Consider the following 26,484-nt stretch of genomic DNA (forward strand, 5'->3'; position numbering starts at 1 on the left):
ACATCAGAAGTTCCTCACAAAATTGAATTGCATAAGATTGAGCCTGTTAAATGAGAGATACTTGTAAGATTAACTGCTCTCTAGCTGTAAAACTGAGTTTACTTAAAACCTTGTTCAACTAGACCCAAAAGAACAAGCAAAAGAAAAAACTTATTCAAGAATATCTCTATTATATTAAATGCAGTTCTCAGCTTAGTTTATTCTCAGCTTATTTATTAGTCACATAGGAATTTTTTTCCCAAAAAGAAGGATAGCTCATTAACCAACCTCAGACTTGTTTTGTCCAGTATTTTGCAAGGAACTCTCACTACAGCTGCCCATTTATCTGCCTGTATGTGACCTTGAGGAAGTCTCTATCTCCATGACAAAATGAGTAAATGAAATTAAATGGTCTCTGACATAGCCTCTGGGTACCATTGCTCTCTGGTCTATCATATTGCCTAGAAGAAAACTGTATCTTCTGCTTCTTCACTCACTTGGAAATCAGACAGAGTGTGATGACTGCACAAACCGCCTTCCACATACAGCCATTTGTTGGGGTATTTGCCCAACCTACCAGCAGACCAACACAAAAGGATACATGCAGTCAGGCTTCTTGGGCCACAGGTTGTTGGTTTGCACAAACCAACTATTGTTCTGCCACCATGAGAGCACACCCCCAGCACAGCTCCTTTCCAGACCTCACCAAACTCTCCAGGCCAAACACGTGAAGAGGAGGAAGCAGTATCATAATTTTAAACCACAGGATAAAGACACAGGAGGATATGGGAATCAGCTTGCGTGCAAAGGCCTGGCCTCCAAGCAGCAGTTCACTTTCAAAAGTAAGACTTGAACAAAAAAATAATTACCTAGATGAGCAGAAATCATGTCTCAGGGAAACTTTTAACTTTTCCCTGAACTGGGAACTTGATAAACTCCATAAATGCTAATAGTATGGGAAAAACTGGAAATTCTTTCTAAGGGCAATCTTTGCCTTCCCTGTGCTCTTTTCCCCCAATGCTACTGAAATAATCCAATACAACAGAATAAATACCCCCAGGGAGGGGGGAGGGGTGGTTTATTTTTGAGCCTGTCAGAACTTTAAACAGCAACATGTCTTTTTAGATTCTTTACATGCGGTAAACCTGACTCCTGAGTGGGGATACCCGGGCCCCTGGCTAGAAGTTTCTCTACATTTTTAAAAAGCCACACAACCATTTTCTGAGGCCTCATTAACACAAAATCCCTGCTGAAACATGCACTTACTATTAACAATAGGTCACATACATATGACCTTGGGAAAATTATTTCCCTTCTTGGGGAGTCAGTTTCCCAATCTATGAGGGTTTTTTAACCTAGGGTCTATGAACTTATGTTTCCCATCCCCCACTATTTTTGCTAACTATATTTTAATATGATTGGTTGCCTTTTTAATCCTACAGGATCTCCAAAGTTCTTTTTTAGCTTTAAAATTCAATAGCTTTAAAAAAGGACTCTTGCTCTAATTATATCAGTATGAAACAAAAAACTATATGCTTACTCCTCTAAGACTTTCTCCTTCCTTTGCCCTAGCAAATTGCAATACTGAGCTTTCTTGTTCTTCTAGGAAGTTAGTAACAAGCCTGCATTTGCAGCCCAGCATCTTTCACTCACAACAATAAATGGCAGTTGCTCTAAGACAATAAACCTCTAAGCTGGTATCACCTCCCCCTTTTTCCTATGTTGGCTTAAGGCTTGCCTTCCTCAGTTAATAACTTTGTTCTCAATGGAGCACCAGCCTTCGGAAAAGGGATATGAGTCTCATTCAGGGTACAAAATTAGAAAATGATGAATGTTAATAAAGAGGTCATGGCATAAAGCACACATACAGACTCTGAAAGGATAAAAGGCATGTGTATCAACTGCGGATACAGGAGGACTCCAACAAGCACGCAACCCAACATGGAAGGCGGGGGAGATTTTATACATGCTTGAATGTGAATGTCCCAAGTCGATGCTGGCCCCATGGACATCTAAGTGAAAGAGTTTAAACATAAATGAACACACTTCCCCAAATCTTCTTAATTTCCTTCTGTTAATTATTTCCAATTCCTCCTGCACACAGCTTGCTTTACATATATGTTTGCATGTTGATTCTCCCATTATATTGTAAACTCTGTGAGGTCAGAGACTGTCTTGTGCTTCTTTTTGTATCCTTTTGTATCCTGTATTAGTTTATATCCAGCATGAGGACTAGAGAAATAGACTGAGTTTTCTATGAGCATTTTAAGCCCCAAATAAAATCAGATATCTAACTTAACTCCTTCATTTTACAGTTGAGGAACTGAAAAGACTCAGGGAAAGGCTATGCCTAGACCAAGGTCATGAAGCTAGTGCCTTCTAACTCCAAGAGCATGCTCCCTTTCTCACCTACTACAGTGTGTTTACACAGGACAAACATATTTCTAAAAAAAATCAGTCATTTAGTAAATTGTGCATTGAAGCACAGGAAAAATGCAAAGCACCGAGTCCCTATGTCACAACTCCCAGATACATGATCTTCTTCCATGATCTTACCTTAAAACTTGACAAGACCTGTGATTTTCCAAGTGTAGAAGCTCTCCACACCCCCACACAGAATATGCAAATCAATCTTACCCCAGCAAAGAGTTTGTGACTTGCTTGTGGCTAGGTAGGTTTTCTGTACTTTGCTGACTTTTCTAAGCTGGTTCTTGGACAATAGAACTATACTTGGACAGAAGAATCATGCTCTCAAAATCTTTGCAGCTTTCTGGAAACTCTCTGAACCTAAACTCCATCTGGAAGAGCTCTTGGTCACCTATAAGAGATGAGGCAGCAGGGCACTGTAGCAGAGGAGATTTACCAGGAAATGGGTTCTAAGTAGAAGCTCATTTTGCTGTCACCTAACTAGAGTATGTAGTAACACTTTACTTACTAACTAAATAAAGTATATACTTGCTGTTCCTTTATAAATAAAACCAATGGTTTCCTGACGCCTGTATTACTTACAGTATACTAAATACACCTTATTTCAGAAGAGCAGTTTAAAAGTCATAGATCACAGATCAAAAATCTCAGACCACAGAGTAGAAAGTGAACCTGGAGATTAGTTCAATCAACCCTTTCCACTTCATCCAAAGAAACTTAGCTTTTTCAAAGAGAAATTAAAACACTGACATAGCTTCCTAGAACCTTTAAGACTATATATAATGCCTTAAAAATAAGAAATGGTTCTCAAAATGTCTTGAAAACCCAGGTGACCTACTGTTGAGTAGGTCTTATAGCATTTTCAAATCAGAAGAGCCTCTGAGGTCAGACACAGAAGGGGAAACTGAGTCCCACAGAAGTTTAGACTAGATAACCTCGACAGCCCCTTCGACATTTCACATTCTAGAATCTACAATAAAGCCTACTCACTCAAGTTCACAGAGCAAATCTGACTACACAGCCACGGACACAAGCAAGCCTCCAGTATTAGGGACCCTTAACATTTTCTACTATATCATAATGTTTCTCTCATTCATAGTGAAGTAAATGTCTTACTTGATTCCAAAGCCTTTCCCAAGTATAGTGTCTTTATATGCAGTAGAAACTTAGTATTTGTTGAATGAATCAATCAGTCACAGTTGTTCAATTATTAATGCTTTATATTATTTTCACCCCTACCAGATACTCTTCTAGTATTCTAGAAATATCTTTCCATAATAAATCATTAATTTTCCAAGGAAGAAGCTCCAAAGTCTCAGACCTCCATAAATATGATAGAATGTTTGTTATCTAACTGCCAGTTAGGGTCATTACAAGATAAATTATTCAGTAGAATTTTACATCATACATGGATTACCAGAGGGAAGTTGAAAAAGCCTTTTCTGAGTAACCAAACCCAGAGAGAGTGTCTGCAAAACTGAAGCTGCCTCTAGAACCCCTAGCTAGGGAAAGGGAACCCAGTCCCAGACAAAGGGAAGAGATGAAGGAGTCGAAGTTGAATAGATGCATGAGTTGGAGGAGTCTGAGTTATCAAACCCGTCAAATTTTAACTTATGTCCCTGTCACTTCCCATGAAGTCCTGAAGTCTTCTGTTTTTCAAGATCTCAAATTGTAACATGATGCAGTTAGTGAAAGTTAAAAAAAACTCAGATTTAAATCCTAATTCTAATGCTTTCTAGCTATGTGACTATGGGCAAGTCAGTTAACCTCTCTAAGTTTTGGTTTCTTCATTTTTAAAGTGAATATAATAATATTTGCATTGTCTACTTCCCAAATAATGCTGTGAGAAAAGGAATTTTGCTTAGAAGATCAAAGCACTACAAAAATGAGTTACTATTCTGTTTGCCTGTACATTTCTTAAGGACAAAGATAGAATTATTTTTCATCTTTGTTACTCAAAAACTTAACATAAAATCTCACACAAAATAGATTATTAATAAATGCTTGTTGAACTTAACTGAACAGTTTGAAGGTTTGAAAGCAAAACTGTGGTCATTTTCTAGTCTTGTTTTATTCTGTGGGCAGTAAAACTCAGAGAGAGCCTCAGGTCCTTGTTTCCATGGCTTGCCTTTCAATCATCAAATACTTCAAAATTATTTCATTGCTCTGGTCCTATGTCACCATTTACCTGGGGGATATCTCTTCTTAAATGTCCTAGAGGCATCTCAACATAAGATTATGGATTTAGAGTTATAAGGGACCTTAACATTCACCTAGTCCAAACCCCTTATTTTATATGTAACTAGTTATTCAGACAGGCTTGGACTGAATTTTATTCCGATGTGTCTGGAACTACTTCCTTTGCCTAAGGGGAAATCAGTTCGAGGCATGTCCAAATAGAAATCAGTCCAAGCCCAATTACATACAGATGAGGAACTGAGGCTCATATCTGAAACAGAATTCACTGTCACAGAATGCACCCAACTACTTAAGCCTATCCCTCATTCTATTTCTATTATTTTTGAGTCACCCCAGCTTACTTCCTCACAATCAACCTCAGCTTTTCACTTTCATTCATTTCCTACAACTATTCAATTTGCCAGATCTTGTCCACACTAATTCTATCCATTCACTTGGCCACATTTTGTTCAGATCCTTATCACTTCTTGCATCAGGTATTGCAATGGCTTCCAAATGGATCTCTCTCCTCTTTCTTCTCCTATCCACCTTCTACAGAGTTATCAAAATAATATTCCTTAAGCACAGACCTCTCAAATATATTGGGAGGTTCAAAGATAAGCAGAAACTCCTCAGCTTAGCATTTAAATGTCTTTAAAATTTGGTCTACTTTTTGAGATATTTCATAGTTTTCTTCACATTTTCCTCTTTTCTCAAATAAAGTGACATATCTGCTGTTCTCTTCCCATCTTGTGCCTGTGTACCCATTCCTCTATTCCTATAATATATACAGATTCTGCCTCTTAGAATCTTTAGCTTTTTCCAAGGCTCAACTCAGACACTATGCCCTACAAGAGCATTTCCTGACCTTCTAGTTATGAATGCACTCTCTCTGCTCAAATTATATCATACTTGTTTATCACTTTAAATGATAAATTCTTTTCCCCTCTAGTAAAATGTAAACCTCTTAAGGATAGGAAGTGTTTTTTTTTTCATTTTGCCTTTGGGAATAAAAAGTTTGCTGAATGAATGGTTCATATATAAGCCATATATACCCTTCAAGATTAATGTTATATAAGATTTCTTATATTTCTAATCAAACTATTTTTGAAATAGCTAAACCTCATGTGCCTCTAAGTTTTTTTTGCTTACAACCTCATTAAGATTTGTGGAAAAGGTTTTATTGGTGTTTATAAAATGGTAGTGCTATACATATATATATATATATATATATATCTTCATAACATAAGATCACAAATTTGAGATAAGAAGGAACATTAAAGATCATATAGTACAATCACCTCATTCTAAAGATGTAGAAACAGAGATCCAGAGACAGCAAATGGCTTAGTCTAGGTCATAGAAGTAATCAGGATCAAAATCAAGATTAGAACTCAAATTCTCTAACTAAATCTAGCATTTTTCCATTCTACTATAATGCCTTTTCTACTCTTTATAACTTAGATACCTTCAAGATCAATTTTTCCACTAATTCTTCACATAAAAATTTATTTTGTCCTAAGAGGTCCCAATCCAATTTTATCTCATACCACACCATGACATGTACTTTCTGCTCTAGCCAAGATTGGCCTACTCATAGTCTTATGCTATTAACAATACCTAATGTTTTCTTGCTTCCCCCCTCCCATGCAGAATTTCTTCTTTTTCACCCATCTAAATCATTTCTGTCCTTCAAAGCTCAGCACAAACTCCAGTTCTTGCATCAAGATTTCCTTGACCATTTCATAGAATTATAGATTTAGAATTGAAAATAATCTTAGAGATATTCTAGTCTAGCATCATCAGTTCAAAGATAAGAAGACTTAGACCCAGGGAAGAGAAGTGACTAATCTAGAGACACACAAACAGTAGAAATAGAATTCAAACTGAAGTGCACTAAAAATAAATCTCTTTCCATTACATTTTCACAGTTAGTATTCTCTGACTTCTCAAAATATCTTCTTTACCTAGAAATATTGCATTCTTCACATTCTACCTACTACCCATAAAAAAGTAAACTAGTTGAGGGAAAAGATGATTGTTTTCTTTTGTTTTGTCTCAAAATACCATAGTATTTTGGTATATAGTTGGTTCTTAATAAATGCTTGCTAAGTAAAATAAATATCTTTTAATGGAATAGAAGCCAAGGATTACCCACTGAGGACTTGTCTTTGTCATTGTTGTTTATAGACAGAAAAAGTTAATTTCTGCTTCAAATGATCCCTTCTCCTCCATATGAACTTCTCCTAAAGTTTGAGTAACCAATCAACTATATACCTCCTCTACTTCTTTCTCCAGGTTTACCCGGAGAGTGAGATAGAAGGGATGGTTGCTAGAAATTTATCACTGGGTAGATTATTTGAACCCAATAACATCCAAATGAGCCTCCTATTATCAGTTTTAGAAGAGGAAAGGACTCTCTGAACACTAATTTTAACTAGTTAATAAATAAGGGGGGAAGGATGAAACCTTCTCACAACTAATTACTCAGACTTCTGCTTATTTTCAATATCACAGCACTGCCTAGTAAAACCAGAAAATCCCCTTGTCTGGTTTATTTCTGCCCTGCTTTTTACATAATTTGAACTGAATAGCAGACAGTCCAAAAGCTGAAATTCAGTTGACTGAAATCACTGCCAAATATATATGTGCTTTTTCGTAAAAGATGAAAGCATTTGGTTTTTACTAGTCTTGTCCAGATTCTCATGTCATAAACCATGCAGGTGCAGCTCTGGGACATAGTGTTTGACCACGTGAAACCCACAATTCTTACCATGGCTTAAATCTAATTGATATTTTCAACATTTGTAATGAATACACATAAAGGAATTGTCCACATTTTCTTCATATGCCTGAACATCTGTTTAAGAAGCTAAAATATCAAACTTATGAATGTGAACTCAAAGCAATATAGGTCTGTGGAAAGATCATTAAATTTAAGCATCATGTCCCCATTACAATCCTACTACTACTACAAACTGTATGCCATTGGCAAGCTGCTCTAAGTCTCAGTTTCTCTTCTACAAAATAGGAGGGATAGTATTTGCAATATCTAATTAATAAGGATGCTATAAGGATAGGATGGTAAATGTATATGAAAGGACTTTGTCAATGATAAATAGGGACAAGGACAGGATCTGTGATCTTATTTGGTATAAAGAACTCCAAGGAAAGAAATTCAATGCAAGGCATCTCTTCTATAACTTAAATTCTTAAGAGAGTTCTCTACAGTACTATCAAGTCAAATGACTTATTCAAGATCACACCACTAATACATACATATTATATATATACATATATATGTATATATATATATATATATATATATATATATATATATATATATATATATGACTTGAACACTCATCTTCTGGGCTCCTACTATCCACTATCCTATCCAAGTCACTATCCACTCTACTTCACTGCCTTTCTAAAAGTGTTATTATCATTAGGTTTTATATTTCTGACTATATATAGGATAAAATATAATTTCCCTGGTACATTTTCATTTGATGATAATTGCCATGACACATAATTATTGTAAAATAAATACAATGCATGGTTATACAATACAATACATGATAATTATAACTTTCTTAAAATACTCTTTATGTGAACAAATAAGGGAGGGGGGAACCTAGGAAACGTTCAATTGAGATTATTATGTACAAGTATCTGAAAATTACTATAAGCAGCCAAGAGGACAAAATGACAATGGACTCATACATATCACTCTCAGTTGTGATATTATTAGAGCCCATAAAATAAAGAACTTAGGAAACATAAAAGCCTGATCTTGCAAAACTCTCTTTGAATAGAATAGCACTGTTCTGCATGAGGACCACAGCATCCTGTTCCAAAAATAGAAAAAGGAAAGATTAGAGTACATTATACTAAATTACTTAAATATATTTTCTCTCTTTTTTTCTCACCTTATTGACTGACTCTAGCTTAACAAAAGCAATTGTCAGTCACATTGTCAAAGACTATCAACTCAGTTGGGTGTAGCTGAATCTTTTAAGAAGATACCCAAATTCAACTGCTAGCTATGTTCTCCTCCAAATTTCTTCTCCTCTCCAACAGAGCATTTTGAATTCATGGGTTCATTCCAATTGCACTAAAAAGTAGAGTATCACATCTCATTTTTAGAAATAAAATGATCTCTTTCTATATAGCTTCTTATGATACTGCCAAAAACTTTTAAAGTCATGTCGCATTTTCATAATCATAAATGTGAACAATATCACCTCTTGGAAGTTTCCTCCCAGGCTGGAAGAAGTTAAAACAAGAGTAAGATGCAACACACAATTTTCCTAAATCTGATGTCAACTGGAAATTTCAAATTCAGTTGAAGTTTGTATTATTGCCCTGTTTGTTCTGCTGTCTGAATCTTTTTCTCCATTCATTAATGTGATTAAATATGGAACTGAACTGATTTTCTTTTGCCTTTCTCCCATCACCTGGCACCCTGTACCACTCATAGGAGGCAATTAATCAAGGTTTATTGAAGGTGGATCTTGGACAAGGCTGCTAAAGTTTGCATCTTAGAACTTTGAGGACTGGGAGCAATCATTCAATTATTAACCATTTATTAAATGTCTCCTATGTGTCTACATTGGGTAAATGAAAAGAGGCAAAAGACAGCCCTTCCCTTCAAGGAACTTACAACCTAATGGAATGTGAATCCTCTATAGATAAGAAGGAAAGAGAAAACAAGCATTTGTTAAACATTTACTATGTGCAAGGCAGTCTGCTAAATCTTTACCAATAACTCAGTTTATCTTTATTACAACCCTGTGAAGCAGATGCTGTTATTATCCCCATTTTACAGTTGAGAAAACTGAGGCAGACATCAGTTAGGTGATTTGTCCAAATTCACATAGCTAGTAAATGTCTGAGTCAGGATTATGAACTCAGGGCTTTTTTTATTTTAGTGCTCTATCCCCTGGACCACCAACTGCTTCAGGAGCAGATTATACCCTAGCAGTAGGTTTGAGATGTCCAAATTAGTAGGATTTCATCTATAGCAAGTATTTTTTTAACTTATCTTTTTACACATCAAGGAATCCTTGGGTAATTTGTTGAAACCTATAGCCCTCTCCTCTGATTAATAGTTTCAAATTCACTAAATAAATACTCAGGATTACAAAGAAAATTAATTATAATCAAATAGTTATAAAAGGACCCAGACAGGTTAAGAATCCCTCATCTTTATGGACATGGAGACATGTCCTGGATTGTATGTAGTGATTCCTGGTTACTCAGAATAAATAGATGACAAGAATACTTCAACCCCTAAAAATTAAGGAGAAATTGGACCTTGATATATGTAAGTGAACATTTAAAGAATGTCTGTGATTGAGTCAGTGGTAGGAAAACTAGATAGATTTGGATAAGGAAGAGATGGAACCATACCTTCATCCCAAACTCAAAATGTTGACTAATAGTTGACAAAACTTTGAAAAACCTCATCAAAAATAATTCTCTCTGGTGATTTGTGGTCAGAAAGAAAAATGCCATAAGAAAACCCATTTCTGTACCATTTTTATTCTATATAATGATTAAATATTTTCAAAGGACTTTATCAATATTACCTTATTTAATTCTCACAGCAGCCCTGGAAGGTAGAGGCTAATGTTATTCCTCATTTAACAGATGAGAAAAATGAGACAGAGAAAGGCTAAGTTCTTGGTTCAGGATTACAGAGGTAATAAGAGTCTGAGGCTAGATCAAACTTGGGACTTCTGACTTCAGATCCCACACTTGATCCATTGTACCACCTAGTTTACAAGAGGGATGACAAGCAGTAATTCCAAACCATTGATCCAAATTCCCCTTTCCAGAAGAGTGGTTATGATCATATTCTTATACAAGACTGCTATGAAACAAAGGTAGCTCATTTAGTATTCAATCAATATAAGGAGCTGGATCAAAGAAGAATACAGACTCATACCTGGACCACAGGATGACCTCCTGTGGGAGCTTTGACGGCCCCTCGACTACCCTCTGTCTCATAATGTGCTCGATGGTGGGGCTTTGGTTGCACTTCAATCCGTAATTCATATGACCCCGATTGATTGGAAAGGGGCCATTCAAGAGGTGGAAGGGATGCAGTCACTGGGATACTGAAGGAAATTAAAAACAAAAATAGCAGAATATAAGAAACACATAGAATCTATGTAAATGTAAATCTCTATCTAGACTCCAAATTGTCATGACCAAAATAAATGTACTTTAAAGAGTCTGATGCATACGCCTTTCCCAATCTTGGTATGTTTCAGAGGAATGTGGAGATATCCTATCTTGGTACTGATTTCAGTAGGATGTAAACCTCGCCCAAGGCAAGCATTGTGTGATTTTTGTCTTGGCAACATCACGCTTAATAAATGTTTGTTAAATTGAGTTGAAAATTTTAAATAGTTCAGTATCTTAGAGAAAAAATTATTATCCTATGTTTAAATTATGCTTTAAGTATTTCATTAGTATTTCATATTTTATTGTTTTGTAAACTTTAAAGTGCTATAAAAATGTCAATTATTATTATTTGCTATGGGATTTCTTTTTTGTATTTTTTTTTTGATGCTCAAACTAGATTATAAATTCATTGTTGGCAAAGGGTATTTCTTTTCTCTACCCCATAGCCTGGCAAAGTGCTGGATATTTATTAGTTATTCAGTTAACTTAGATCTTGACATTTTAGAACTCAAAGAGGACTTAGAGATCATTTCACCCTACAGATAGGAAGCAGTAACAGAAATGTCTGAGGTCACAGAAGTGAGTTAGTCAGAGTTGGGTTGTTCTGGGTTGTCCTGGGACGAGGTTGTCCTGTCCCACAGTTCTATGAATCAGTACATACCAGATCAGAGTAAGTCTTCCACTTTCTGATCTCTTACTACCTAAATGACCTTGGGCAAGTCATTTAATCTTTTTTCTATAAAATTTAGTATTTTTTTAAATTGATCTTTAAAGGTCCCTCCCAGTTCTAACTACTATGGTCTTATGACATTTCAGGAAAGTAAATACAAGATAATGTAAAATATATAGAATGTTCCATTCAGAGCAAACTATTTTTAATACTATATTGCTTTAAGACTGTACTATTTAAAATGGATAGCCTCATAGTTACCACCACTGTAGGGCTTAAAATTTTGCAAAGCACTTTCCTCACAACTGTGAGGAAGGTAGTACAATTATTATGCCTATTTTATAGGTGAAGGGATAGAGGCAAAGGAAAGGAAAGTCCTCAGGTCTTCTTACTTCTTGTCGACAATGTATCACTTATGCTGTTCAGAATTTATTTCTACCTACTTTCTTTATAACATATAACTGATCTCAGCCACATGATCAAAATAACACTGAATTTAAATATTCTTTTTTCTTTCTGGGCCTAAATTTTTATTCCAAGTTTTTTTGTTGCTTTTAATTTTTTTAAACAAATGATCATTTTAAAAAGCAGAACAAGTTAAGAATAGAATACGAAGTTCAGCCCTGAACAGTCAGTCTCGTAAATCTAAGATCTTAAGGGTATAAATCTACTCTGTGTCATTTAGTTAGGTTCACCTTGAAGCCATTCATTACTAAAATACAGCACTGAGAATTGGGTCAAACTGACCTTCTACTTTAACCCCAGATATATGTCATACATAATTCATAATGGCATAGATTCTCTGAGATGTTCTCATGACATGCTTCCCTAGCATATGTCTTCCCAAATTACTAGAAAACCCATTTTAATATCTCATCCAGTATCATGGCTTCACAAAATGTAATCTATTGGATAGAAATGTGTCTTAATTCATTATATAAAAATCCAAAAGCACTTTGCATCTCCTTTTTGTACTTTCTATGACTTATTTTCTATTATAGTTATTTATGGGTGCATTAGAGCTCCCATTAGACTTTAAATTTTATGAGGGATAAAACTATGTTTTATTTCATTTGATTGTAACTCCCCCTGGGCCTAGCACAGTGCTCTGCAGGTAGCTGTGCTTAATAATATTTATTGAACTTGAGTAAGCATTGAAACTAAAGACTTAAAATTAATCTGCATGCAGAGCCATGTTAAAAATTTACAACTCACCTGCAAATAGGAATAGCAGGAACCAGTTGCTTTGGCCAAGTTGGGGGCACCAATAAAATCGACTCTGGAGCTGAGTTTCTCCTCTCCTCCTGCTCACAAGGGCCAAGATAATCTACACTTGGATAGATAGTGTGTCGTGGCATGTTGGGTTTTTGGGAGGGAACTGGTGATGGGTCAGGGCTGGTTTTCCACATCTTGGAGGGGATGCCACAAGGGGGATCTGTGGTGAGATTGCTCATGGTGTCCATAAGAATGGTAGAGTTGGGCAACTGGGTGCAAGTGACTGAAGGTCCGTCTTCCCTCAGCGAGATGTTGGGCAAGGCCTGTGGAGAGGGGGTCCTAGACTGATGTGGAGAGGCCGAGGGCAGCTGAGGAGTGAAGAGCTCAGCACAAGAGTACCTTCGCTTCGCACCGGGCGATGAAGACCTGGAGTTGGGACGGGGCGAGGGTGAGTGTCGTCCCAAGAAGGTATCCTCTGTGATGCTTGGTCGTGGTGACATTATTGGAGAGGTTCTAGGAGAATAATGAGTATGGATGTTTTGTAATTGAGGACAAAGGTCGTCACTAGGGCCATTATTGGGCGAGACACACGGTGATGTGTAGGGAGAGAAATTGGTCTCTGAAATGAAACTTGCAGACGAGCCACTACTAGCGGGGCTTAAGCAAGGTGGATCCCGGTAGCCCTCAAAGCCAGGGACCGGCAGAGTAAACCTTGGGCTAGCAGTGGCGGAGTTGGACTGATGCTCTACCAAAGGATCTGTGTCTCTGATGCGGTAGGACCCACCCGAATGTATCAGTTCATGGGATGGAGTGATCTCGATCCTAGGACTCAAAGCCGAGGGCCCTACAGGCTTTGCAGGGTCTAGGTAGCATTTTGACCCTATGCTATCTGGCTGTCCGTATTTGCCCATGGGATCTGCAGAGTTACTAGGAGGGGGGGTGTATGGCTTGAGGCCATAATCCAGGACATCATCAGGACATCCAGAGGGTGGGCTGACGATATTATGTGGAGTCGGTTCTTCTGGAAAAAGAAGGGTCTCTTTTAAGGCTATAAAATAGTACTATCGAAGCTGAGCAATCATGGGTTTATTTTTTTATTTTTTAAAAAACAAAACACCAAAGCCCAAACTAAAACTTCAGTTTGTTACCTAATGGAAAGGTAGAGAGCATGAGGCAAGCAGCTTCATACCAGATTCAATGAGAACAGAGAGGAGAGTTGAATCAATTTTAGTATATCCTATATGCAGCTAGATCAATGAAATCTTACAATCAGAGCTCGTTCAAAGTTGGAAAGGATGTCAGAATCTTCTGGTCCATCAAATTTACTTTACAGAAGATGCTGCTGAGGCCTAAAGGGGCAGGTGACTTGGTCACCTAACAGACTGGGAACTAATAGCCATATTTCCTGCAACCCAAACCAGTGTGCCTACTTCCAGAATGTACCACTTTTCCTTAGGTGGGCTTTGAAAAAATGAGCATGATTTAGATAAAAGGGGGGCATTCCCGATTAGGGGAACACAGCACAAGCTGAAGCACAATGTAACTGGGACTCTAATAGGACCCTTGGCTGATTTGGCCCCAATACAATCCTTCAGATACCAACCAGTAATATTAGTAACAACTCACTTTTCTTAAGAGTGTTTTAGCATTCACAAGCATTTTCCTCAAGATAACCCTATGAATCCTATTCTAGGATTCCCTTCTATCTAGGGGAAGATTGTCTTCCCAATTTTACAATGGAAGAGGAGGAGGAATTAGAATGTGTTTAGCTACTTGTAAAGGTTTTACAGTGTATTAGTGGCAGAACAAAAAAGTCCCAAGGGACCAAATTTCTCAGTTTATCCCCCAAAGGAGGGGACACTTCAGCATAAGTTCCCTCCCTCATGACTCTAAGACTTGTAAAGTGTTCCTCCATTGGTACCTGTCCTCTCACAGAGTCCTTCAGGAGCCTGTTCAAGTATTTAAGTTCCAATTGTCTTACCTGTCTCTTATATTGTTATTTGACTTCATATGTATTGTGCCTTAGACCCCATAATAGACTATAAATCCCTGGATTTATCTATTTCCAGACATGTTCAAGGCTTCATATATGTGCAATACTCAACAAATCACTTCTGAATAACTGAACTAACAAAATTCAAGGACTTGAACTGCTGGCAAATAAAAATTTCAGATTCTCCAAGACAGTTCCAATCAAAAGAAAAGAAAAAAAGAACTTTAAAAAATTCATAATTATGGGGCAATTAGGTGGTGCAGTGAATAGAGCACGGACCCTGGAGTCAGAAATACCTGAATTCAGGGGTGGCTAGGTAGTGCAGTGGATAGAGCACTGGCCCTGGAGTCAGGAGTACCTGGGTTCAAATCTGGTCTCAGACACTTAATAATTCCCTAGCTGTGTGGCCTTGGGCAAGCCACTTAACCCCATTGCTTTGCAAAAATAAAAAAAATCATAATTAGAAATAGAGATTTGATCTGTGATTTTACTGACATAGGGATCTCCCAGCTGAGGAAAATTCCTCAATCTATATATCAGCACCTTCTCTACAAGTTATAGTCTTTGAGAATTGCCTAGAATACTGAATTTAAATGACTTTAGTCCAGGGTTACCTAGCCAATGTATGAGTCAGAGGCAAAACTTGAACCCAGATCATCCTGGTTTCCAGGTCAGCTCGCCTTTATGCAACATTGCCTCTCTCCTAGCAAGACTTTGAAAAAAAAGAATAATACATCAAAATCATATTTCCCAATTTAGTGTTTGGAAAACAAAATCATTGTTCATAGTAGTCAGTCAGTTACTCACAGGAGGCTTGGGTGTACAATTTGCTTTTCATACAGAGGTGCATTTATAGTGGGCAATCCTTCCAACAGAGATGTCTCTAACAACCTCGGGATCTTCTTTAGACTATACAGGGAGCTCTCTCTATATAAGGTCCATAATACTTAACAATATCCACCCTGAATTGACCCTAGGAGTAATATTTAGACTCTGAATTTTACACAAAGAGATTCCTTCTCAGGAATCAGTTATCACTCAAGAGAATGGCCCAGGTAAAATGATTGGGCCTTTCTCTACTCAGGACTTGGAACAAAACAAAACCTATGTTAAATCCAGAAGTCAGGGCTTCATTTATCTGACACAGACTTGGGTTCAAGATCAAGACTAATTTCATTTTTTTTTTATTTTTTAGGGGTTTTTTTTGCAAGGCAAATGGGGTTAAGTGACTTGCCCAAGGCCACACAGCTAGGTAATTATTAAGTGTCTGAGGTCAAATTTGAACTCAGGTACTCCTGACTCCAGGGCCAGTGCTCTATCCACTGCACCACCCAGGCGCCCCAATTTCAAATTTTTTTAAAAATGAAAAAAAAAAGTAAGTGTACCCGGCAATATTAGTGCTAACTTTTGAATTAAGTTAGAAGATCAAAGTCAAATCTATATTTACAGCATTTTTAAAATGTACTGCACAGCTAAAATCAATTAAACAATACCCTAGATGTGATTTAGTGAATAATATGACCTTATCAAAAAAGGATTTGTTCAACCTTATCATGAACACACCCTCCATGTTGAGAAGCAAAATACCTGAAATATTTTCATTAGCTGTATTATTGCTGCAATCTCAGAATGAAAAAAAGTTCTCATTTACTAAACAAAATTATTTCCTATATTTACATTTGTCTTTAATGCAAGAGCCATGTTTTGTTTTTGATTTTTGTTTAAATTTTTTGATGAATCTAGAAGCAGGGAGGGAAGGTAACATTTTAATTCACAATAATTTAATCCTTGGTCCCTTGAGCATTTGACAGTAAATACCATAAGCAAGGAGGATATTGATGAACTATTTCCTTATCAAATGAGTTTGTCTCTATTTCATTTAAACAATAGTTGTGCTTTCCCAAAGACCATATTCACACTCACATAAGATATGTCATCTGTGGTTTAAAATTGCACAATTCCTAAAGTGTGCAGGGAAAGAGATCAACAATCTTAAAACTGACAAAACTAGGACTAGAATTTGAATCCAATCAAATTGTTTCAAGAATCATTGCCCAAAAAAGAATTGGATATTGATGGAATGTCCATCAATTGGGAAATGACTGTAGAAGTTGTGGTATATGAATGAAATGAAATACTATTCTACAAGAAATCATATGTAGGTGGATTTCAGAGAAATCTGGAAAGACTTGCATGAACTGATGCTGAATGAAGTGAACAGAATCAGAACATGGTACACATTAACAGCAATACTGTGCAATGATCAGCTATGATAGATTTAACTCTTTTCAGCTATAAAGTGATCAAAGACAATTTCTATACACATCCAGAGAAAGAATTATGGAATCTGAAAGCAGACCAAAGCTTGCTATTTTCATTTTTTAAATTTTTTGTGTGTTTTTTTATTTCTCAGTTTTTTCCCCTTTTGTTCTGGCTCTTCTTTCACAATGTGACTAATGGAAATATATCTAACATGATTATAAATGCACAACCTATATTAGACTACTTGCTGTCTTGGGGAGCAGGGAAGGAAGAAAGGGGGGGAGAAAAATTTGGAATTCAAATCTTACAAAAATGAAAGTCGAAAGTTATCTTTACATGTAATTAGAAAGAAATCTTAACTGGGAAAATAAGAATCCTTGACAAAAGACACTCATTATTTTTCTAATAAAAATAATATTTACATTTATGAAGTACTTTAAATTTTGCAAAACCCTTTCTATATGGTCTCATTTAATCCTCACTATACTCCTGTGCAGTAGATATTCTTATTATCTCCATTTTGAGATGAGGAACCTGAGATTGAGAGGGTTAAGTGAGTTAGCTGACCAGGGTCACATGGCAATAAGTGTCTGAGATAGAATCTGACTCAGGATTTTCTGTCTCCAAGGTCAGCAATCTATTCTTTTAATTCCACCTTCCAATAAATGGTGGCAGAGATTGTAAGCACCAGAAATAAAATGGAAATGAAGGATCCTTGTCAAAAAACAAATATGGTAATAGTCCCCCATTGTGCTTCTTGTCATCTTAGAAATACTAATCACCAGCAGTCCTTAAAGTTTACCCTTATATATACACTAAATCTTAGAATATCAGTATTTCAGCACTAGAAGAGACTTCTGAGGTCAGTACCATACAAGAATCTCCTCTGCAGAAAAGGTTTTTATTCATTCTTTGCTTAAAGACTTCCACTTAAGGAGAGCCCACCACCTCACAAAGTTTTTTATCTGTAAAATGAGAATGACAATAGACTCTATCTCATTGTTACATAAATGTTAATTATTATTAATATTATTACTATTGTTGTTTATTTTTTATTTGAAGTCTCAATTAGTTTATCTGCAGTTTTGACCTATCACTCTTCTTTCTGCTCTCAGGGGCCAAAGTATCTGATATCTTTTCATGAATCCTTCCAGAAATTAAAGGAAGCTAACCCTGTCCTCATTAAGTTTTCTCATCTTCAGTCCAAATATCCCTGGTTCCTTCAATCACTCCTTACTTAGTATGATGGATGAAGGACTAGATCTGGAATCAGAGAGACTTGGCTTCAAGTCCCACTTCAATCATTTCCTTATTATGTGTTCATGGGCAAATCTTTTACCTTCTCTTGGCCTCAGTTCCTCATCTGAAAAATGAGGAATTTGGACTGGATGCTCTCTCAAGTGCCTCTAGCTTTTAATCTTTGCTGGTGATCTCACCAAAACTAAGCTCTCCCCATGAAGGATTCATTTCAGTCATTTTGTTTCTATTCTAATGCTTGGCATATAATAGGTTTTAATAAATACATATTAATTGATTGATTGAGAATCATAGAATTAAGGAATTAGAAGGCTTTTAATCCATCTGATGCATAAATGCTCTCTACAATATCCCTGGCAAGTGGTAATTCAGCTCTAAAGTAAACTAAAATCTTCCTCCCTGTTATTTCCAAATATTGATCTTAATTCTGCCTTCTGGACATACAAAGAATAACTCATCCATCTTCCCCATGATTGCCATTCAGCTATTTTAAGACATAGTCACTTCTTCTTAGGTTCAACATCTACAATTCAAAAAATCATGAAATGGCATTGTGGGAAACCCCCTTACCATGCAAGCACCCTCTCTTGGACTCATCAGTTGTCCTTTTTCCTCCTAAAACATGAAGCCCATGTCTGAACACAACTCTGGTCAAATGTGACCTGAGCACTCTCCCTGAAATATCATGTAGGATATGACAAGGTTGCAAATATCACCACCCATAGGTTGAGACCTAGATTAAAGTTTTATTCAATTGTCCTGGCAGATGTGTGACTTAGTGCAGTGGAAGGGGAAGAAAGAACTTTAAAAGGAAAAATTCGTCCTTCCTTGAAATATTCCCTATAAGGACATTTCATGTACAAGTCTCCCCACCCCCTCCAAAAAAAGGAGGAAGAACACTAGCAAAAATAAAATGGCTTGGTCAGCATTTTGGTGCTCTTTGTCTTCTTTGACAGGGCGGACTCTGAGCAAAACTGTTAAGTCAGCAAAGTTTGTCTGTTTCCCCATCCCCCAACCCCTCTTCCAAAACACCATCCATCCAACTTTGCATTTGTCCTATTACAGAAAAAAGAAGGATCTGATAAGATTAATCCACAGTCACAGGTATTGCAATGTATTGCTGACATATTTGCATTTGGAAATAGGCTTAGAAATAGCAATGCCTTCACCCAAAAGGTGAGCTCTGTGATACAGTAGAAACAGTGCTTTACTTGGTGCTAGACGCTCTGGACAAATCAATTAACATTTCTGAGCTTATTTCCTCACCAGTAAAATGGAGATCATAGTATCTGAAGCACCTGCTCTGTAGTTCTTAAAAAGCTAGAGATTAATTATTCTATTTATTATGATAGGATTTCAAGGGCTGTGCCACCAGGGTCTGAGAAATCTTAGGTCCTGCTAGGACAGCATAGCCTGCTTACAAGCAAAATTGACTCAAATTAATAAAACTGATGCCTTTTCAAAAAAGAATTAACTCCCCTCCTGCCAACAAAGTTAAAACAATGAAATCTATTGTCAAAAGTACAGCATGAGGGAATGTAGACTCCTCTGGTGCTTTTCTTCTGCCACATGTCTCAGCCTTGTCACTCACCCACTGCTGACATGCAGCCAAGTCTGAAGTGGAACTTGGCAGCTGGTTGGTGCCAACACAGCTACCCAACAGGTCTTTTAGGGCAGTAAGAGAATAACTTCTCCATCTGTGACTTTGGGGAAGTAGAATGGAGTTACTGAAATGGAAACCCAGCCAGGGAACCTGTATTAAATGTTCATTTAATTTTTTTGCTTTCCTGGTGCTATGAGATATTTAATGACTTAAGGGTGTGGGGGCTAGCTTTCACATATGTGTCACTGCTAGGGCTCTGTTCCATGTCTGTGAAGAGAGAAGAGTGCCACTTGATAAAGAACCAAGCTTCTTGTACATCCTGGGTTGTGCTCATCCATGTCCTGAGGTGGTCTGACCCTCCTTGTTTGGTGAGATCACATCCCAAGGTAATATGGAGTCTCAAGCTCTGGGTTTGAGACATCACAGTCTGTTGCTGTGGAAACGATTAGGATGCCACAAATGCAGCATTGTGGCTTTACAGCAGAAAGAAACAGGAGAAGATGGAGGGCAAGAGAGCAAATCCTGCCTTCGGCACCAATATGTCTCGTAATTTCCTTAGCAAATGGACTAAGAGGAATCACAAAAAATTTGAGGAAGGTAAATGGATTTTTCATCTGGTCTATTCATTTTCCCCATATGAAAGGCCCCCTTTTAAAAGACTGCCAGTTGCCTTTAAATAACAGATTTTAAATTCACTGCATCTCCTAGAGGTACTCCCACTGAAACCATAATGGGTTTCTTAATGATCAATGAATCACTAAGTATCAGCAGTAACTGAGAAGCCTGCCAAACACACACAGCATCTATGGTAAGTTATTGTAATATATCATGTAAATACACAAATATATGGGAGTGGGGGAAGGCAGTATGATGTAATGGATAAAGAGGTAGTCTCATCAAATGCGATATTTGTAAAGTGCTTAGCTTGGCATCTGGCACATAGTAGGTACTTAATAAATTATTGCTCCCTTCTTCTTCCCTTCCCAGAGTCAGAAAAAAATGAGTTCAAAGTCCCATCTCTAAAATACACTGTTATTTGATGCCAGGCATGAACTTACCCTTTCAGTGCAATGCTCTAAGACTATAAATTGTAAAGAAGTTGTCGACTTCCATTGGTAAATCAAATTTTCTTATCCAGGAATTCCCTCTTTCCCTGTAAAATCATAAGTCTGATCCCTATAACTAGTATGAAAGAAAGAAAGAAAGAAAGAAAGAAAGAAAGAAAGAAAGAAAGAAAGAAAGAAAGGAAGGAAGGAAGGAAGGAAGGAAGGAAGGAAGGAAGGAAGGAAGGAAGGAAGGAAGGAAGGAAGGAAGGAAGGAAGGAAGGAAGGAAGGAAGGAAGAGACAGAAAAAGAGAGAGGGAGAGAGAGAGAGAGAGAGAGAGAGAGAGAGAGAGAGAGAGAGAGAGAGAGAGAGAGAGAGAAAGGCAATAGGAAAAAAATCATCCAGATAAATCCAGAAAGCTAACATGGATATTACAAAACTTGTGCAACATTTCTTTATCCTGAAGTTACCATAATGTTATTCTTAAATATGTCATCTTTCTCCACTAATTTCCGTTCCCTTAGTTTAAAAGTTCTTTGGAATTTAGAAGAGTCAGATATAGATATTTAATAGTTATGATATTTAGACACTTCTTCATTTGGGCCAAACACCTTGAATCTCGAGAGTGTCTGCAAATGATGCACATATTGGTTTGTGCTAAAAAGCTGGCATGGCTGAAATGGCAGTTCTGAACATACACATACACAAACACACACACACACACACACACACACACACACACACACAAACTTTGAAGCAACTATTTTTGGAGAAAAACATTTCATGAACTCTGCAAACCAAATCAAACTAAAAAAAGACAAAATTTTTGGAAAATTACAGCTGGCAATGATAGGATCTACTCTCTGGTTATGAACTAGAATAGAAAGAAGCATGACTTGTTAAAGTCATCTATTGGGAAATTGTCAGTTTAAAAAATCTGTCTGCATAATAATAATATATATTATTATCCAAAGTATTTTATAAATATATATATAGCTCATTTGATGCTCATAACTCTGTGAGCAAGTAAAGTAGGTGCCATAATTACTCCTCTTTTACAGATAAGAAAACTGAGGCTGAGAGAGTTTAAATGACTTGCCCAGAGTCATATGGCAATCAGGTGTCTAAAACAGCATTTCAACTCAGGTCTCTACTATAAGAATGCAGCACATTAGGTGATTCACTGGTGTCAAATTCAAATCGAAGCATACCCTTTCAGGTCATATATTGACTTAGAAAAACCATAAATTAACATTATTTTTGTTGTATTTTTATTATTTTAAAAACATTTCCCAATTACTCCATGGGAGTTTTGCTGGTGAATCTGACACCTCTTTTTGTTCGGTCATTTCAGTTGTGTCTCTGACTCTTTGTGACTCCATTTGGGATTATCTTGGCAAAGATACTGGAATAGTTTTCCATTTCCTTCTCCAGTTCATTTTATAGATGAGGAAACTGAGGCAAACAAGGATAAGTGACTTGTCCAGGGTCACACAGTATCTCAGTCTTCCTGACACCAGGCCTGGTACTCTATTCATTGCACTACCTACCTGATCACAATGTCTCTATGCCTTACCTGTCTATGTTGAATCTAATCTCAAAGCAATTTTTCACTCCTCTTATACACACCTCTTCCTCTCATTTATTTTATATGTGGGTATGTGTCTTCAACCCACCACCACCACTAAACTGTAACCAAATTGTGGAGGACTACATCTTACTTATTTCTGTATCTTTTCATTGACTCTATATATAGGGTCTTGCACATAGTAGATGATGAGTAAGTGTGTCTTGAATGAATGAATAAAGAAAGGATTTCTTTTGAGGCTCAGATCATCAGGACAGAGATCAAATTGCAAGAGAAGAGAGCCAAGAGCAGTGATACATCACAACAGAGAACACTGTCTTGGCCACCTCATTTAGCAAGCATAGAAAGGGCTCTGAGTTTTGGAAGGACATGGAAATCTTTTTCTAGAAGGAGGAATTGATCAAGCCTCATTGACAGAGCTTGTCAGAACTAAATCCATCAAGTAAGGGTTAGAAGACCTAGTACGTGGAAAGAAAATCTACTATGTTGGAAGGCAATTCTTCCAGTGTGCACACCCCACATTCCTATGCAGCAGATCCTGGTAGACCAGATATCTCCTTGCTAAACACTAAGCTGAACAAAAAAAGAATTGTTTCTTTTCACTATTAAGAAGCTTTTCAACAGAATTCCCTCTGGTTCATTCAGAAAGACATACTCATTGTCTTATTGACTATTGAACCATTTGGCATACTCTAGGAGTGTAACTTCTCTATTCTTTAAAGTCAATTGAGGTTTGGTTTTTTTACACTTTCTCCCTACTGCCTTTGTGCCAGACCATGTTCCTGTTGTCTTGGGCACACATAAGCAGTGGTCATTGCCAACCTGAATTAATGACATTCCTTTCCTTACCATAGCAACCAGGATGATCTCATTGGCTACAGATCTCAGACTCAGGCCTAAAGGGCCACTCCTATATGATTAGACCATACTTATTAAATGGACCACATGTCCTCTTTAATGCAACTACTGTAGAAGCTAAACACCAGAATATAAAGAATATAGATTTGGATTTAGAGCCCATCAAGTCCAAACCACTAATTTTGTAAATGAAGAAACAGAGTCATGGTGGGAAGGTAAAAGTGCCTTGCTCAGGATCACAAATTAATAAAGTACCTGAATCAGGATTCAAACTCAGGTCTTCCAACTCTGAATATAGTAATCTGTCCATGATGCTTTCTTTCGCCTTTGACCTTAGCTCTTTTCAGGTATGCACAGATTAGTTTGATATTGTGCTTTGGTAGGGATTCAGAAGTCCTTTTCCTTCTGATGGGAGTTCTCAGCAAGAGGTGAGAGTATTAAAATACAAATAGGACTAGCTGGCATGTTTTTAAACAAAATAGATGGAATGTTGATTTCACTCACATATATATACCCTAAACCACAATTAAGATAAAAGATTTAGAGCTAGAAGTCTGGAAGAGATCATCAAATCAAGCATCTCTTACTTAACTGAGTAGTTAACTGAGAATCACATAGATTCTGACCATGGGACTTATCCAGGGTCACCTGGCTAGTAAGCATCTGAGAGGCAGAATTTGAAACTTGTCTTCCTGACTCCCAAGTCCTGTACTGAATGCACTACAACATCCAACCTATTATCACAGGATCATCTCAGAGGCAAATGTTTTAAAAAGGGAATCAGGCTTGAAATCAAAAGATCCTAACTCAAGCCTTGCTAGTTCCATAACAGTGAACAAATGACTTCTGAAAGTTTCCTGTTTGCAAAATGGAGTTCATGCTATTTGGCTTTGCCTATTGCACTAGATCAATGATGAGGATGATAATAATAATAATATGGGCCAGTATTCTAAGTGCTTTCCAAATATTATCACAGTTGATCCTTTTTAACAACCCTGAGAAGTAGATGCAGTCATCATCTCCATTTTATAGATGAGGCAGAGATTAAAGGATTTGTCCCAAATCACAAAGCTAAAAAGTACCCAGTCTTCCTGACTCCAGGCCCAGCACTCTAAGCATTGCACCACTTAGCCAGAAAATGCTTTGTAAAATTATAAAGGACTATTTTATTAAAGACTCCCATCATCAATCATTAGTATTATGTTTGGTAGCTTCCCATTTGCCTTTCTGTCTTTTTATTTTCAAAAAGATTAAAAGCAGCTCATTCAATTCTGGGATTCCCAGAATCAGGTGGAGCTGCCCACTGAACATATATACCGGTTGAGATGATCTGACTCTGACTTGAACAATCAGTAGCAACCAGGAAGATTAAACAACTCTCAGTGATGAAATACCATGTTCTTCACAGTAAATAAAACTGAGTTGTAATTTTGTTTTGGGAGATTGGTGATAGTGGTGGTGGTGTTGATGGTGGAGGATGGATGGATATGTGACTATGTAGGGTAAGGGACTAATTTCCCTTAGCTCAACAATCTACAACCCGATTGAATTTTGAATCTCTAGGGCAACTTCCCCACATAAGTCTGAGTTGGGCAGTCATTGAATCTACTTCTTGTGCCAGGGAAGAAGGAAAAAGAGACTTGTTTATCTGGGAGCATCACACACACAACTTCCAAGAAAGGATTCATTTGGTCTCAAGAGGCACCAGCAGATCTGAATTTTCACAATGACTATCTGAGTAGATGAGATTTTATTGAACAACAGGATCCAAGTCTTCTCTATTTGGCCAAATCATCTGAAAGAGGGAACCAAGGAGCCCCATTCATATGCTATAGGGGATTGAAGGCTGTCTTTTAGCCTTCCTCCATAATCAACCTAAGCAAAAGTACACAACTTTATAACACACTTAAGCAGCACATGACCAAAATATAATTTAAAGACAGAACCAGATGTATTTAGAGAATTCAAGTACTGTGACCACCTGTTTGTGTGTGTGTGTGTGTGTGTGTGTGTGTGTGTGTGTGTGTGTGTGTGTGTAGAGAGGGTACTTGCTACTACAAGTTTTTCCAAACTTTCCCAAGGGGCATATGAATTCATTTATTCCTTCCCAAGGGCTTTTTGGTGGCAAAAGGAACTCATTTAAAATACCAAAATCCCAGCCAAACGTCATATCTTAAGGACTTATCTGCAAATATCTTCTTATTAGTTAATTAAGAATGAATTCATTTCATAGAACCACAGAATCTTAAAACAGGAAAAGACTTTAGAAAATAGAATGTCAGAGAGCTGGACAAGAATTGAGAACATAAAATACTTAACATAAAATATCATAGCTTTAAGGGACCTTAAAGATCATATGTAACCCATCTCTCTTATCTTACAAAAATGAAAACTACAAGCTAGAATGAGGAAGAGACTTACTCATCCTACACCTCAAAGTCAATTAAATTTAACTGTCCTTAGGACTTGCCCTGTCCTTTTTGCCCAAGCACTCTTTCACATCATTAAACATTCTTTCTTGTCCTCATTTCTCACTGAATATGTGGCCTATTTAGGGTCAGGGAACTCCAACTCGTAATTTATTTTTCTTCTTAGTCAGTACTGTACAAGAAAGAAGTCATAGACTAGTCAATGTCTATGCCTATCTCTGTACAGAAACCTGTCTTTTGGGATCCTCAATTTGGCAACATGGTTATTGCCACAGATGTAATTAGGATTTAATAAGTCTTTTCATTGAGCCACTACCAGGGAGTGGAAATTTCAGGCTAATTGAGGGGAACAAACTTGGGCCTTAAGCTTTTTCCCAAATACTCAGTTTACTATGTCACTTTATCAGAGGGTAGAATCTGGATTATATAGCTAGATGATTGTCTCTGTGATTCTCCTACCATCATTATATCATTATCAGTGGAGAGACTATCACTAGTTTCTTTCCAGCCAAAATATAAAGTCCCAATAATTGGAATAAACTCAATTAACAAATGTTATTTGTTGGTCTTTAGGACTTTATTATGCTCAAGAAAGGATGAATCCTGTATTGATCAATTTATAGAGTTAGAGTTAAAGTATCTTAGAATTCAAAAGGAATCTCCAGTTCAGGGCATATTAACTTTAAAAACCACTATCATTATCTTAGTTATATCGTATTTGTATGTATTTTGCTAAACATCGCCCAAGTACATTTTAATCTGACTCAGTCCCATTTGATGCATCTG

The 26,484-nt window shown here is 37.0% G+C and overlaps 1 protein-coding gene across 9 annotated transcripts in view; it reads right to left on the minus strand.

Annotated features, from left to right (window-relative positions):
* NFATC2 (nuclear factor of activated T cells 2) overlaps positions 1–26,484 on the minus strand; it is a 204,640-nt gene that overhangs the window by 155,980 nt on the left and 22,176 nt on the right. For 6 of the 9 annotated variants that reach the window (XM_074210256.1, XM_074210258.1, XM_074210257.1 and 3 more), the window contains exons 2-3: positions 12,665–13,685; positions 10,538–10,709 (exon numbers count right to left, since the gene is read on the minus strand). In XM_074210256.1, coding sequence (XP_074066357.1) covers positions 10,538–10,709; positions 12,665–13,685 — 1,193 coding nt within the window. The remainder of the gene's footprint in view (positions 1–10,537; positions 10,710–12,664; positions 13,686–26,484) is intronic. The other 3 variants (XM_074210259.1, XM_074210260.1, XM_074210253.1) reach the window with 2 other exon arrangements.

The sequence above is a fragment of the Macrotis lagotis genome, chromosome 1 (genome assembly GCF_037893015.1).
Source record: "Macrotis lagotis isolate mMagLag1 chromosome 1, bilby.v1.9.chrom.fasta, whole genome shotgun sequence".
Taxonomy (NCBI): Eukaryota; Metazoa; Chordata; class Mammalia; order Peramelemorphia; family Peramelidae; genus Macrotis; species Macrotis lagotis.